At 41.0% G+C, this 15,157-nt stretch overlaps 3 protein-coding genes across 3 annotated transcripts; 1 reads left to right on the forward strand and 2 right to left on the reverse strand.

Moving 5' to 3' along the window:
* Nucleotides 1-4,367: 4,367 nt before the first annotated feature.
* On the reverse strand, nucleotides 4,368-6,462 carry tmem53 (transmembrane protein 53). The gene is made up of 3 exons (XM_026149660.2): nucleotides 6,194-6,462; nucleotides 5,861-5,964; nucleotides 4,368-5,714 (listed from the first exon to the last, which is right to left on the reverse strand). Exons 1-3 carry the CDS (start codon nucleotides 6,246-6,248, stop codon nucleotides 5,013-5,015), a joined length of 861 nt encoding a protein of 286 aa, XP_026005445.1. The 5' UTR covers nucleotides 6,249-6,462; the 3' UTR covers nucleotides 4,368-5,012.
* An 879-nt stretch (nucleotides 6,463-7,341) lies between these two features.
* On the reverse strand, nucleotides 7,342-11,549 carry toe1 (target of EGR1, exonuclease). Its single transcript, XM_026149658.2, has 9 exons — nucleotides 11,418-11,549; nucleotides 11,191-11,338; nucleotides 11,033-11,073; nucleotides 10,835-10,931; nucleotides 10,454-10,612; nucleotides 9,997-10,110; nucleotides 9,503-9,651; nucleotides 8,925-9,087; nucleotides 7,342-8,740 (listed from the first exon to the last, which is right to left on the reverse strand). Exons 2-9 carry the CDS (start codon nucleotides 11,302-11,304, stop codon nucleotides 7,985-7,987), a joined length of 1,593 nt encoding a protein of 530 aa, XP_026005443.2. The 5' UTR covers nucleotides 11,305-11,338; nucleotides 11,418-11,549; the 3' UTR covers nucleotides 7,342-7,984.
* Nucleotides 11,550-11,771: 222 nt separating this feature from the next.
* On the forward strand, nucleotides 11,772-14,941 carry LOC113010555 (uncharacterized). The gene is made up of 4 exons (XM_026149659.2): nucleotides 11,772-12,198; nucleotides 12,439-12,598; nucleotides 13,039-13,214; nucleotides 13,399-14,941. The coding sequence occupies exons 1-4, from the start codon at nucleotides 12,049-12,051 to the stop codon at nucleotides 13,780-13,782; spliced, it is 870 nt and encodes a 289-aa protein (XP_026005444.1). The 5' UTR covers nucleotides 11,772-12,048; the 3' UTR covers nucleotides 13,783-14,941.
* The last annotated feature ends 216 nt before the right edge of the window (nucleotides 14,942-15,157 follow it).

The raw sequence follows: 15,157 nt of genomic DNA on the forward strand, positions 1-15,157 counted from the left end.
AAGAAAACCATATGAACGTTACCTCTGACGTTACAGCGGTTTTATTAGAGACACGGCTAACGTTTTGCATTTTGCATAATTTTAAAAAGTTTAAATATATTCAGTATTGAACGGCAGAAATTAGGTTTTCTTTTCGGAAGTATGTAAAATGAAAAAAAAAAAACAGCGGCCGACTGCGCTGTAAACAACGGTAGACTTGTGCCTAACAAGCAAGCGAATAATACAGAAAACAGATTTTTAGACGGGAAACTGTTCTTGAAGTACAGAGAGAGAGAAAGAGAGGGCTGTGCATGACGTGCGATTTTATCGTGGTGGAAGCGAAACAGTGAGGGAATTCATGACGATGTTTATGTGAAGCGCAGTTTGGATCTTCTTTTGCTGCTGGTTCAGTCAATATTGTTTGGAGAGAGATAAAACTAACAGCTTTAGAATCGGCGCAAAAACGGCGTGAAAACAAAGCGCGGACCTGCCGACAGATCAGAGTCAGCGAGCTGTCGGCTTTCAGCCCCGACCGTGTCCGTGCTGTCGCGTGAGAAAGGCGACATCTCACTGATTCTGATCCGCGGGTCCGCGCTGTGTGTTTACGTCTTTGTGCAGAAGCCGTACCTGCTCTCATTTACTGTCTTAGCTGTTTGGTGGTTGTTGAAATTTTGTGAGGTTTCACCAGAGATTCTGGCATTTCGGGTAAAATAAATTTATATAACAAAATCGATTCAGGATTTTAATGAATCGATTTCACGTTATCCAAGCCAGAATCGATTTTAATCAATAAATCGATTATAAAAACCCACCCCTAACTAACAGGTTGCTGAGTAGACATCTGTGTAGTGGTTTGTTTGAAATCTAACACTTTTTCCTTCAGTTTCCTTGTCAAGAATTAACTTCCTGTTCAACTGAAATGCCTTCCTGTTTAACTGAAATGCCTTCCTGTTCAACTGAAACACCTTCCTGTTTAACTGAAATGCCTTCCTGTTCAACTGAAATGCCTTCCTGTTCAACTGAAATACCTTCCTGTTCAACTGAAACACCTTCCTCTTTAACTGAAATGCCTTCCTGTTCAACTGAAACACCTTCCTCTTTAACTGAAATGCCTTCCTGTTCAACTGAAATGCCTTGGTTTTTCAGTTGTGTGTGTGAGAGCGTTTCAGTAGTGTGTGTGAGAGCGTTTCAGTAGTGTGTGTGAGAGCTAAAATTTCAGTAGTGTGTGTGAGAGCGTTTCAGTAGTGTGTGTGAGAGCGTTTCAGTTGTGTGTGAGAGCGTTTCAGTAGTGTGTGTGAGAGCGTTTCAGTTGTGTGTGTGAGAGCGTTTCAGTAGTGTGTGTGAGAGCGTTTCAGTAGTGTGTGAGAGAGCGTTTCAGTTGTGTGTGTGAGAGCATTTCAGTTGTGTGTGTGAGAGTGTTTCAGTAGTGTGTGTGAGAGCTAAAATTTCAGTCGTGTGTGTGAGAGCGTTTCAGTAGTGTGTGTGAGAGCGTTTCAGTAGTGTGTGTGAGAGCTAAAATTTCAGTAGTGTGTGTGAGAGCGTTTCAGTAGTGTGTGTGAGAGCGTTTCAGTAGTGTGTGTGAGAGCTAAAATTTCAGTAGTGTGTGTGAGAGCGTTTCAGTGGTGTGTGTGTGAGCGTTTCAGTTGTGTGTGTGTGAGCGTTTCAGTTGTGTGTGTGAGAGTGTTTCAGTAGTGTGTGTGAGAGCTAAAATTTCAGTAGTGTGTGTGAGAGCGTTTCAGTAGTGTGTGTGAGAGCGTTTCAGTTGTGTGTGTGAGAGCTAAAATTTCAGTAGTGTGTGTGAGAGCGTTTCAGTAGTGTGTGTGAGAGCGTTTCAGTTGTGTGTGTGTGAGCGTTTCAGTTGTGTGTGTGAGAGTGTTTCAGTAGTGTGTGTGAGAGCTAAAATTTCAGTCGTGTGTGTGAGAGCGTTTCAGTAGTGTGTGTGAGAGCGTTTCAGTAGTGTGTGTGAGAGCGTTTCAGTAGTGTGTGTGTGAGAGCTAAAATTTCAGTCGTGTGTGTGAGAGCGTTTCAGTAGTGTGTGTGAGAGCGTTTCAGTAGTGTGTGTGAGAGCTAAAATTTCAGTAGTGTGTGTGAGAGCGTTTCAGTAGTGTGTGTGAGAGCGTTTCAGTAGTGTGTGTGAGAGCTAGAATTTCAGTAGTGTGTGTGAGAGCGTTTCAGTTGTGTGTGTGAGAGCTAAAATTTCAGTAGTGTGTGTGAGAGCGTTTCAGTAGTGTGTGTGAGAGCGTTTCAGTAGTGTGTGTGAGAGCATTTCAGTAGTGTGTGTGAGAGCTAGAATTTCAGTAGTGTGTGTGAGAGTGTTTCAGTAGTGTGTGTGAGAGCTAGAATTTCAGTAGTGTGTGTGAGAGCGTTTCAGTTGTGTGTGTGAGAGCTAAAATTTCAGTAGTGTGTGTGAGAGCGTTTCAGTAGTGTGTGTGAGAGTGTTTCAGTAGTGTGTGTGAGAGCTAAAATTTCAGTAGTGTGTGTGAGAGCGTTTCAGTAGTGTGTGTGAGAGCGTTTCAGTAGTGTGTGTGAGAGCTAAAATTTCAGTAGTGTGTGTGAGAGCGTTTCAGTAGTGTGTGTGAGAGCGTTTCAGTAATAATGTCCCTTACAGCACCTCATAGGTGCTACCCGTTAAAGGGGGCGAAGAAACCAGGCCTAAGTTTAAAGAAGAAACGAGGTAAAATTTTAAAGAGGAAGCAGGTTAACTTTATAGAGGCTGTTTCCAAACCAGTGACGAAAGTAAAGTAGGACCTTTTACCAGAAAAAGCTAATTGTATCTTTTGGAGTTTACAGTGTGCACTGAGGGAAGTCAGGAGTGGTTTTAAACTGGCATTGAAAGAAATTTAAACTGGGATTCTAGTTGAAAAGGGGGTGTCGGAAGTAGGTTTAGGACAGCTCACAGCCCGGCGTAAATGCAAGGTGCTGTCTCACACCCTGATTTATTTGTTTGATTTATTAATTGTGGATAGAAGTAATTATGACAAAATAATAAGGAAACATTGAACACATACAACCCGTTGAGGGGACAGATAGGGTTGGGCAATTGAAAGGTTTCATTTTGTTTAGCATAATCACTTATGTTATACCCTAGGCTTTTAACATGTAAGTAAACTTAATGGGATAAATAAGGAATTAGTTCATTTCTCAAGAGAAAAATGAAAAAGGAGGACTGTTAAGAATTAAACAGATATTTTTTAAGGCTTATCTGCTCATTAGAGTGTTTTATGAGAGGCCCAGACTTGACTAGGTCACAGGCTGACCAGAAACTGCATGTTTTTTGTAGAATATGAGGAACAGAGTGAGACTAAGTCTAGACAGGTTGCCCTGGCAACAGACCTTAGAAAGGGGAAGTTATTGCAAGCTGCACAGGAAGTTTTAGTGCACAGGCATACTAATAAATCAGACACAGAAAAGAGGAACTGAGTAGAAGGAGTTCGTTTGTAATGAAACTGTGTGTGACGTGTGAAGTACCGAAATAACACCATATAAGACACATGTGGAGCTTCAAATGTTAGAGATCCTGCAACTGGCGTTTGGGCTGTGCAGGGGTCTCTCTCTTCCGGAAGATGATTGAATAAAAAGAAATATAAAATGTTTTGACCACTATTAGTCGGGTTTTCTCTGTTCTATCATGGAGACAAATAAATCAGGGCTAATTACCTAATGATGTTCTTGGGGATTGTGGCTGATCCACCACTTTTTCCATCATCATCTCACTCCATGAGAAAAGATCTTGCATGGAGCTCCAGGATGAGGTTAACTGATGGTCATTTTATATTTCTTCCAATTGCACAAGCAATTCTCACCTTCTTGCTGATGATCTCGAGCCCATTCTGGCCTTGTTAGGGTCTACAACTTTATCTCCAACATCCTTTGACATCCTTGGTCCTAAAAATGGATTCTGTGGACAGGTGTGCTTTAGACACAGAGAGGTGAGACTAAGAGTTCGTGTAATTGATTGATTTTAATGTGTGCATCATATGGACACAACCAATTTGGGGTAGCAAGAATTCTGGCTTGGTTGTAGGGGATCAAATACATTGCTTTGCATCATTGGGAGAAATAGCTTTTATGTAATGTGTCTTTCTGGACTTTTGGTGGATGTTTTGTCTCTCACTGTTAAAATGAAACAAAAACAAGTGAACAGAGACTTTTCATTTCTTCGTGGGCAAAGTAAAATAGTCTGCAGGGGGATCAAATTATTTTCCCCACTGTAGAGGTTTCATTGCCGGCTTTTGTTCAATGGAACATGCTGCACTATGGCCACCATGTTGCTCAAGAGGAATCAGGCTTCATAATGGTTTGTAACATGTAACAACATCGTTATGTCATGAGACCTATTATTTGGCAAAAATAAACGAGGCATCTTACCAAAATAAATTTACAACATGTTCTGAGCATTCAGGTTTATTGAAGGCACGTCAGTTAAAAAGAACACATTAGTTGCAGAGGACATATACATTCATTGTTAATCAGCTTTGTCCTTCAATTAAATTCATGTTAAAACTCACATATTAGGGCTGGGTATTTACTTTTTTTTCTTGCACAGGAAAATAAAAGGAATTTACTCTACGTGGCAACAATTTTCAAAGTTCCATTAATGAAGAAAACATTCAATCACGTTTAAAATCTGCCTTCCTTGAAGCACCCTTGCATTCTCATTCAATATAAAACCATTAGAATATAACCACGTATATATTAAATTTAATAAATCGGAGATACAGATCAACCAGATTTTTCATTTTCAAAACTGCTTACCACTACCGCTAATCTACAATAAATCACATTTCACATCAATATTAAATATATTTAAATTATCCTAAAGGATAGAGTTCAAATTCTCCAGTGTATAGCTACTGATTGGATTGTATTCATCATCAGGTTCATGTGGTATATAACTGCTTCACATACTTCATCAGCATGTGAGTTAGTGTTTGATAAACTGGCAGGATTTCACACCCTAGTGTCACACTGACTGACTCAGCAGTCTGGTTTTCTTCCCTTTGTCATCTGCATACGACAGCTTTGCAGAAATTTCAATGACTTTGAATGTATTGTCTCTTTTTTGTTTCGGTCCCTTCCAACTCCTTCATGCAGGCAACCAGGAAGTCATGGCACTTAAGAGTATACTCTTCAGGAAAATACCGGAAATGGCCAACATGGGAGCTGGAGACAAAATCAAAACTGTCCACAGGGACACCTTTCTGCTTCAAAGTCTCCAAAAAGCCCTCAATATCTTTGTGCCTAATCACCTGGTCATCCCTGGAGTACAGGAAGAAATGAGGCCAGGCGGGCGGCCTGTCCTGCACGGCATCGTAGTGGTTCTTGTGAATGTACTTGGTCAACGGGTACAGCACGATTCTCAGAAGGAAAACAGTCACAGCAAAGAGAACTAGGAGGATGTACCTTAAAACAGGACTTATTTTTGGACCCAAGGTGGCCGTCAGTGCACGCAGGGCCCCACGGACGTTCCCGCTACCTGGAGCACTGTCCACGATGGCCCCGACAACAGACAGCGAACTGAACTGTTTGTCACTGTGTAGCAGTTCTACAATGTAGCGGTAAAGCATGAAGCCACCATTGCTGAACGTGTGAAAGAAAATAGGACTGTTCTCCACCTCGTAGTCATAGAGGATCTCCAGCAGTTTGAGAGCCGTGTTTCTCAGCTCCTTGTATCCAAACGACTCAGAGATAAAGACAGTCTTCAAAGGAGCCGTGTAGCGGATGGTGACGCAGCCCTGCAAGCATGGAAAACAAAGACAATGAGCATGAATGAGAGAAGTGGATGTATAAAAAACTGGCCAGTCCTGTGCAACATTTATAATGGCACAATCCTCATGAAGGGATGAGAGCAGGTGATTTGCTCGTGTCATATAGTTTGAACCTGTTCATTATAGATGGAGCTGTATTTCGAGAGGTGCTTGTCTTTGCATCCAGCCCAGCCCAACAGTATCACAACTGGCTCCTTTGTCCCCTGCCAGTGTCTCTCTGAAAACAAGGCACACGATTAAAACACACACAAAACAAAGAAATAAAGAAAATAAATCAGGCAAACAGTTACAGAAAGCTAGGCTAAATTAGCTCCAACTGTCCAAACAGTTGGAGCTAATTTGGGGGGGAAAAAAACACATTTTTAACGCGGCTTTGTAATTCACAGCTAGCGTGTAGGCTAAGCTAACAGAGGCATGAGCATACAGTACAATGAAATGTTGCTCACCCGACGTCCCTGCATCTGGAAACACGATGTTGTAGTCTATTTCATCGGCTGCCATTTCTGATTGCTAGAGTATCAGCTGCGGTTCTCTGACGTTAACGTTATCTCGCTCATTTGGCCGTTACAGAAAAATAACTGTAACTGTGCCACAGAGCGCTGAGGTGAAGCCTGTGTGAACCAAAGGAGACACGCACACTAAAGGTCCGCTGACTGTCACCAGCTTCTCCACTACACACACTCCTTCCTCCCGAACAGAGTGTTTCTTCTTCGTTGCTTTTTTTTCAGCAGCGTCAAGATGACCTTACTGCCCGTTACCGCCCTCTTCTGCATGCCAGGCGCAATTGCGTCTACAATTTTGCTTCTGCTCGTTCAGCTCGTCTTTCATGTCATTTCTCAGTGTGTGTCCCATAAACGAAAAACTACTTGAAAAAGAAAGAAAAAAGTAACAATTGTGCATAAAATACTGTTTTTTTTTTCAGATAACTTGTCATTGTAATAGGTTTTCAAATCCCCTTATAATTTCTGAGGAAAAAAAATCTAAGAAGTAACACAATCATTTGAAATATTAATTTTAAATTAAGCTAAGTTCAGTTCCTAACTACTGATTGTTCAATATTTCATTATCATTCATTCATTTATCAAACTTAACTCTCTATGTGTGTTTAACTGAATGGCGAAGTCCATATATGTTATCATTAAGTAGAACCTAAATGCATAATTTATCAGTTCACTTATCACATTTCAAATTGTTCATAGATAATCACCCACAGGATGTTATAACTTCAATTATTTAAAGTAGTAAAAATCTGATTAGATGATTTGGGGCCTGTCTTATTGTAGCTCAGCTAATAGCACTTAAGAAACCCAACAGATTTTCTTCTTCTGACAACTCCTTTAGGATTGCTACAGTACGTTTGCTTCCGTATCACCCTATCCTTCTCATACCAACCTTCTGTATGTCCTCCTTCCCTGCATGCATAGATCCTCTCTGTGAGCTTCCAATGTTCCTCCTGCCTGGCAGCTCCATATTCAAAATCCTTTGTTCACTGTATCCACTATTCCTCCCCTGTACCTCCAAACTTCCCTTTTAATTATAAATCACACACCCATGGATTGTTTTTATCTTAATTACTGACGATTGCCAACTCACATTTTAAGAGCAGAAAAACACATTTAATCTTTTAATCAACTGTAAGCATAATATGGGATATTTTTTCAAACGCAAAGCTGCATTGATTTTAAGAAACTGGGTGCTCATTCACCATTGTTGTTATAATTCCTCGATACTCAAGGGATCTTAAATGTAATATTTGACAAATGGATTAATGATTGCATTAGAAGGTGGTGCTCTATGAGAGTTTGGTCAGTGGTATCAATTCCTCCATCCTCCAGGAACATTTCCCCATTAGGATAAAATGATGATTACACCAGAACTGTCCTCTCATTCACAGTCAGGAGTCAACCTGCCGTCCACTCACAGCTTAGTGCTGCTGTGTTTAGGGCTAAATGCTAACTGCATATGCCTAAATGCTGACAATGACTTAGCATGCCAACACTGAAATAACACAAATTAAGCTGAGGCTGAAGGAAAAACTAATATATTGACACTGGTTTCATTTGATCTGGACAAAGGTTTTGACCAAGTATGGAGACCACGTGATTTGGGTGAACCATGGCATTTACAGAAGGTCAATTACAAGCAAATATATTTCAAACAATAAACATCCCCAATGGTCACTGGATTCAAGTCCAAGTCTGTGGGATTTATTCCTTACAAACCAAGAGAGACAAAATTTAACACCTTCTGCCCCACACCATCTCCATCTTCTGCATGTGGGCCTTGGACGACTTGGAGAAGGTACTCTTTACCACATTGAGAGGCGCTACCTTGCCGCTCAGATAGACCTTGTTAAGACAGGTAGGAAGCCACGACTGCTCCTCCTCCTCCTGCTCCTTGTCTGCTTCTCCAGCTTCTTCCTTCCTGATGACGGTACAGGAGTAGGCGAAGATGTATCCTGTCATAAAGGCGTCAAATCCTGCCCGATGTGTCCCTGCGTCAGCATTCTTCTTCTGGGTTTCAATCCCAGCTGAGCGGTCATTCGTCTTTTCTCTCCCTGCTCCTGTCCCACTCACTTCGCCACTTTTTCCATCATTTGTGTTGTTTTTTGTGTTCCGGCTGTCATCAATTGAGGCTGTTGTTATGTTCTCATCACACACACTGTTCCCCTTGCTGTCAGTCGCCAAGCTCTTTCCTTCACTCTGTGGGGTGTTTCCATCACTGTCCATTGCTGGCAAACCATCTGGGCACATCTCAGCAACTGTCCCTCGCTGGTTTCCTGGCGGATCTTCTGGATCCACTTCCATGTTGGGGATTTTATTTTCCGGAGAACCATCAAAGATGGAGGAGCCCTCTCCTTCACTTCTCTTCTTCTCTCTCTGTCGCTTCCTTTTCTTCCTCTTGTCATCCTTATTTTTCTCGTCCTGGAAAATGATGCGGTCTGTGTCATGGGATAACGGACACTTTGTGCCATTCGGACACCAACCAAATGCCTGGCAGACAAACAAACACAAAGTTAGGTAAATTAGTAAAAACACACACAATTTCATGATATCTATTTGGCTCCTGCATTATAACAGACATACAAAAATAAAAAATAAAACACACACACAGGAGAGAAAAGAGCACTTTAGTTTTCCACAACTGTACAACTGAAGATCCAAGGTTGAAACTTACAGAGAAGCGCTGACAGATGTCAGTCTGTTCCTCAACAGAAGCGACAGCTGGAGACTCCCTGTAGTCCACATAGGTGGACATGTGACCAGCATACTGACAGAACTCTATGTGAACATGAGGTCCATTTGTTCCGGAGTCCACACTGCGACCATTATCCAGCTTACTGGGAAAAAGAGAACATGATATGAAAGAAGAGGGACAGATAGCTGATTTTGTTTGGCTTTAAAGGACAAACAGGGTTAATGTTTCAAAGACAACGTACACTGACATAATTATGGACACCAGACTTTTCTGCTCTACTCCAAATCTTAGCACCTTCATCATCGACTTAGCCAACAGGTTACAAAAAAAATGAGTTATCAATTATTTTAAGAGGTGTTAAAGGGCTTTGTTCTTTGGTTTTACATACTGGTAACTGCTGCATTACATCACAGAGGACACACGTGGAACTGTCCTGTTTACCTTTTAGAGAACTTAATTAGCGTCAAGTTGTGCAAATTATATCAGTGGCAAATTAATGTCCACTATAAAATTCAATCAAAACACAAAAAATAAATAAATAAATAAAAATTACTCACCATTTCTTGTAGGCGTACTCAAGATAGGAGGCAGAGAGTCGAAGCTCAAATTCTGTGACATATTTGGTGTCGTATATCCCAGCGGGAAACATCTCTGACAGGTCAGCAGTGAAGGTGGCCAGGCGCTCGGGCAGGTGAGCATAGAAACTCTAACAGAAAAAAAACACAAACATTCGTCAATCTTCTCAAACATCTCTTTGACCAGGAAGTCATTAGAAATGTTGAATCAGTTTTGTAAAACATATCCAGGCCCAAGACAGGCAGCATTAACCTTGGAGTTTTTCCTTTTATTGTAAATGTACACTACACAGACGTGCTCTGGCTGTGAACCCAGGACCATCTTGATGTGAAACAACAGTGCTAAACATCAGTCTTATAGAGTAAAAATAAGAGTTCTATTATTATAAATACTTTATAAATGTTAAAGGTATTTAGAAAATGTCATAAACAGATTTCACATCTTAGGAAAGTGAAAACAAGACAACAACTTGCACCTGGTACAGAAAAGCCATGTCAATGAGACCATTGTGTAGCACCAGGGGCTTCCGAGCACGCAGCAGCTCAGTGAACAGTGCTCGGATGTGAACGCCGCGGTCATCTGCACCTCCCTTACGAAGAACAAAGAACAGAGAGGAAAATGAACTGACATCAGAGGCAAACCTACTACTCCTCCCTGGCGTGATAAGTTAGAAACCTTTTATTTTATTTATTTATTTTTTAAGAAAAAGGTCAGCAGATGTAATATTATTTGAAAAAGTAAGTACACCTTTTGACTGAGCAAGCTCTACATCCTTGTAGAGCTTTTGCATAAGTGCGTGTTAGTCACTGTACATGTGATGAGCTGGACAGAACATAGTCGTGGTAAATAACAGAGAAAAGCAGCAGAGTGAACACAGCGGGTACAGAACACTCAGAATGGACGACACAACTCAAAGCAGCAGGAAACTTTACCTTATTGTTGCCCTTGCAGTACGGGATTCCGTGGCCGTACTGCTTGTTGAAGTCAAATCCGTGCTGCACCAGGAAATGCACTGACTGGGGCTCTATGATGTACTCCTCTGAACATAGAAGGGTGAGGTTATACACCTGCACCAGGTACGAGTCTGCAGGCTGGGGGAAGAGAAGGAAGGATGAATCACCTGTGGCATTTGTGAAATCTGCAGTGGCAGTTTCTGTAATTTGATACAGATCTAATAGCGTTATTTAAATGTGTATAACAGTCTAACTGGCACTGCTGTACAAACATGTTACACTTATGAGTACGGTGTAATAACTGGTTTAATGTGTAGTACATGACAACATTTAAGCCACTCTAAAAGGATCATTTTGCACCTTTTGATCAAGTTTCTTGTAGCAGGCGATTCCCAACGAGAGGATGGAGCGGGACCGAGCTGCATGACATATAGCTTTGTATCTGTCCTCAATGGATCTGAAATATTACAAGAGCCAGAAAAAATACAAGCATCTACTTCCCAAGGCTTCTTGCACAACCTACTAATACTATTTCAGCTCAGAAAGACCTTTACTCACTCAGCCAGCAAGGACTTCCTGTTCCCAAGACCGCTCAGCTCCTAAAAAAACAGGAATGTGAATTTTCTGCAAACTCCCACATTACCATCTGTGCATCTAAAGTGGCGAGAAACCTGGAAGAAACCAAATTCTTTCAACACGTAAGAACTTGTAATTACCGTGTCCAGTGCAACGAAGGACGCCGTTTTAATAGCCACGACCATAGCAGGCCAAAGCTCTTTAAAGTTTTCATTCTGGACATCAATGACAGGAACTACCAGCGAAGATGCCATGCTTGTCTTAAACTGCAAAGTTGCTGACGACTACCTGAAACATGAGCTAGTTTATCTCAGGAAGAGTTTTAATTAACAGCTGCTGGATTTCCGAGACATTACTCGTCGCTTACTTGTTACAGTGTCTTTAAAATCGCAGTGTTTACTTTAACTACTGTTGTTTTTGGGAGTATTTAAATGTATCAACCGCTAACAACTTCCAAAAACATTTCAACGTGCTTCTTTGGGTCCTGTGACAAAATATCTCACAGCAGTTCGACTGTTTCCTGACTCCAAATAAAGAGCACTTGCCACTAAATACTTGCAAAACAAAAATTAAAATTAGTTAGCGTAAAACGTTATCAAGCGTGTGTGCTTTGTGTTTTCATTTGACCGCTTCTGTTTCGCTTTTTGCGCGGTACGTGGTATTTTCAATCAGGCATTCCCGACAGACGCATACAAACAGTGCGTCACTATACTTGACCACCGTGGGGAAGTACGCCATTTTGGCTCAAACAAAGTCAGCTATATTTTATCCCCGTTAAGATGATATAAGTTGTTTTCGTGGGGTTTTTTTCTGTTAAAAATCTACAGGGCATGACTTTGCTTTCCACAAGTTAACGTTTGATGCAAGTGTAACATTTTCTCGTTTTTAGAGCGTGCACGCAGTTAGTAATGATTAAAAGTCACAGCTGAGCTGTACTGTAAGCCAAGCTAACTTAACATTTAGCTGTGCTGTTGCTGTTTGTTGTGACTGTGTGTGCAATGGGTGGCTGCTCCGCTCCAAACTGCTCCAATTCAACCAGCATAGGCAAGCAGCTGTTTCGGTTCCCCAAAGACCCTGTGCGGAAGAAGAAATGGGTGGTGAACTGTCGACGGGACTTTGAACCAACTCCTCACTCCAGACTCTGTCAAGTAAGTTTACAACATAGTAATAGAAAAAAAGTAGAACCAAATCTAAACAGACTAGAATCATGGATTAATTGAATAAATAGAATTAGGATTTATATATTTATTCACCGGATAATTATCTTCTGAGTTCAGCTAATTGTCAATCTTTAACCTTTTGTCATAATATCTATAATTCATGTCTTTTGGTTTTTCATTATTTTGATTCAGTGTATGTCTTCTTTGCACTTGCTTCATTTCTTTAAGGACCATTTTGAGCAGAGCCAGTTTGAGGAAATAGCCAGGTCTCCAGCTGGGGGGAAGAAGCTGAAACCTAATGCTATCCCCACTCTGTTCAATGTTGGAGAACCTCCCTACCCCGCATTCACGGTTCCCTACATCCTGCACCCTTTGAAACCTGAGCCAGGTACTGGAAATCTAAGGTGTAAAGTTGCTCTGGATCCTTTTTACTCTGATTAGAATTGAATTCAATGGATGGATTTTTGGTGAACTACAAAATGCTTGCTGTGTATGAAAGGTCATGACACTTACTGTATAGTTGTCTGTTATCTCTTACTTTTCACATCATGAACTGCTGTAGAAAGCATTTCTATTGGAAAATACAGTAAAAACAGCCCAACAACACATTGCACATAAGCAGTGTTGTCTGGTTGCTCGTAAATGTAGATGAGCATTTTGCAGAAAAAATAGAAATGTTTGTCTCAACAGAAAAACCCAGAAGTTCTATGTACAGTTATTGCTCCATGTCTGCAGAAATATTTAAGAAGATATCTTCTTGTTTGGATGTTTTTCTACTCTAGTTCTCAGAAATTTAATTGCACTTTTTTCCCTTGTGTTTTGGTGTAGTGGAGAAGGAGCTGAATTTCGGGGATCATGGCTATGCCAGACGCACCCCTTTGCCTGGCTTAGAGGAGGAAGATGCGGACAGAACATCTGAAGATCAGCAGCCCTGCACACATTGCCAGCTGCTTAGGAAACAGCTGGAGCAGGAGATGCAACACACTGCAAGGCTACAGAAAGAGGTAGGACAGCTGATGACTTCCCCTGCAAATCAAAGCCTGGTCTGTTGGGCTTCTTTTTTTTTTTTTGGAGAGCATTGTAAGGTTTTATTGCGTTATGCAAATTATTATGAAAGTTGTTACAAAATAATGAGTGTTATGTGCAATAAAATGGCCCAAACTAACCATACACTCCTGTTTCTGTCAGGCTGAAGAGATGAAGAAGCGTCTTTATCGACTTGACCGGCTTGAAAAGGGTCTTCAGAATTTTCTGTATGAGGATCAGATCCGAGCCCTGTCACTCACCAAACGCTCCCGACGTGCTGTCTGGTCTCCGGAGACAATCCTGAAAGCCCGGAATATCCGCTGTGCAGTTGGCACCAAGGGGTACGAGTACCTGAGAGAGATTGGTTACCCGTTACCCTCCTATAGGACTCTGTGTAACCGTTTGGAGACTAAGATCATGGTGACGACTGATATGAGCTGCGAGGAGCTGGCAGAGCTAGGCCTGGGGCTCATGGCCACCTGCGACAGTCCCCCTGAAGTTGGAGATAATGATGAGGAAGAACTGATAGGTGTTTTGTCTTCTTAGCAGTTTGTGTGAATTGCTAAAGACTAAAGCTGAATTATTGTGCTTTGTATCTCCTCCTTGAATGACTTGACGTGAATTTGCTTTTGTTATGTCAACTGGTTGCACTCTCAAATGCTTATATGCGTGTGATCAGCTGATAAGAGATGCTCAGGCTAGCCTACAGTTTTACTTGTAGTATTTTCTCCCCACCCTGCTGTTATCCCATCTAGAATCAGATACAGATTTTTTTTTTTCAGGTCCCTGATGCCAAAGAGGTATTGATAAAAATATAAGCTTTGGTGTTGGTGCGTGGCATTAAGAGAATCTATTTGAAACAGCTTAAATCTCAGCTTCCTTTAGCTTGACTAAAATGCAGAATAGGTGCTCGGCAAAATCCAACTACCATCATGAGACCAGAGGTGGTAGGGGAAACAGTGAAGCTTATTACAAGTGAAACAAGACTTTCCACCAGAAGACTGCATTTCCTGCTTTGGAGCTAGATGTTTACTAATGAGTTCAACATAGGGGAAGATTGGGTTAAAATCAAGTGAGCCCTTAACAATGATAAGCATACACATTGAGACGTGGGGCTAAGAGTATAGTGTGCATTAAAATCTGATATGTCATGAGTTGTTAAACAATTCTCGATATAAAAGCAACTGAGAGCAACGAGCACCAAAAGCAAAGGACACTGATACGGCAGAACAGCAGGAAACAGGGATGGACCTCTGAAAATGCTGACCCACTGTGAGCTTGAACATGTGCAGAGCATGTGTACCATGTAGCTTGTTACTGATTGTAGTTGAGAATTGTTTAGAGGAGTCATTTGCGCAAACCCTGACAAGTTTGATGCTTGTGTTTTTAAAGTCAAGTGTCTCTGAGCTTGGCTGATATTTCCTGGCTCTGTTTACATGTATAATAAAATTAGCATTTGGAATATTTAACTTTATTTAAGTTTCATATAGACACATCTCATTACAGAGTGTTCCCTCGACATTGTGATTTTTTTTTTCTTATTTATTTTCAATCTTTTTGTTTTGGTTTGTTTTTTGTTTTTTTGGGTGGGATGTAAAGCACATGATTTATGTCTTTAACCATAACATGGGTTTAGTATCAAACTATATTGTTCAATCATACCTCTCCAGTTTAAGCATTAATAAAACTGAATTTCTGTACCTTATTTTGGTCACATGTACACAACTGAGACCCTCGCTGTTTTTCAAGAAGGTTCCAAAAACGATGTATGGAAAAGGAAATAAGAATAAATCCTGCACTGGTGAATAACCTAATTTTGCACTACAGTGTAAATTTCACTCTGAGAATTTCCCCTTTGCTCTGTTTTGAAGTGTTCAAATTTTCTGGATAGTTTAAGTCAACCTCAAAATTTATACAGAAG

This window comes from Astatotilapia calliptera, chromosome 18 (genome assembly GCF_964374335.1).
Source record: "Astatotilapia calliptera chromosome 18, fAstCal68.1, whole genome shotgun sequence".
In the NCBI taxonomy this organism is placed as follows: Eukaryota; Metazoa; Chordata; class Actinopteri; order Cichliformes; family Cichlidae; genus Astatotilapia; species Astatotilapia calliptera.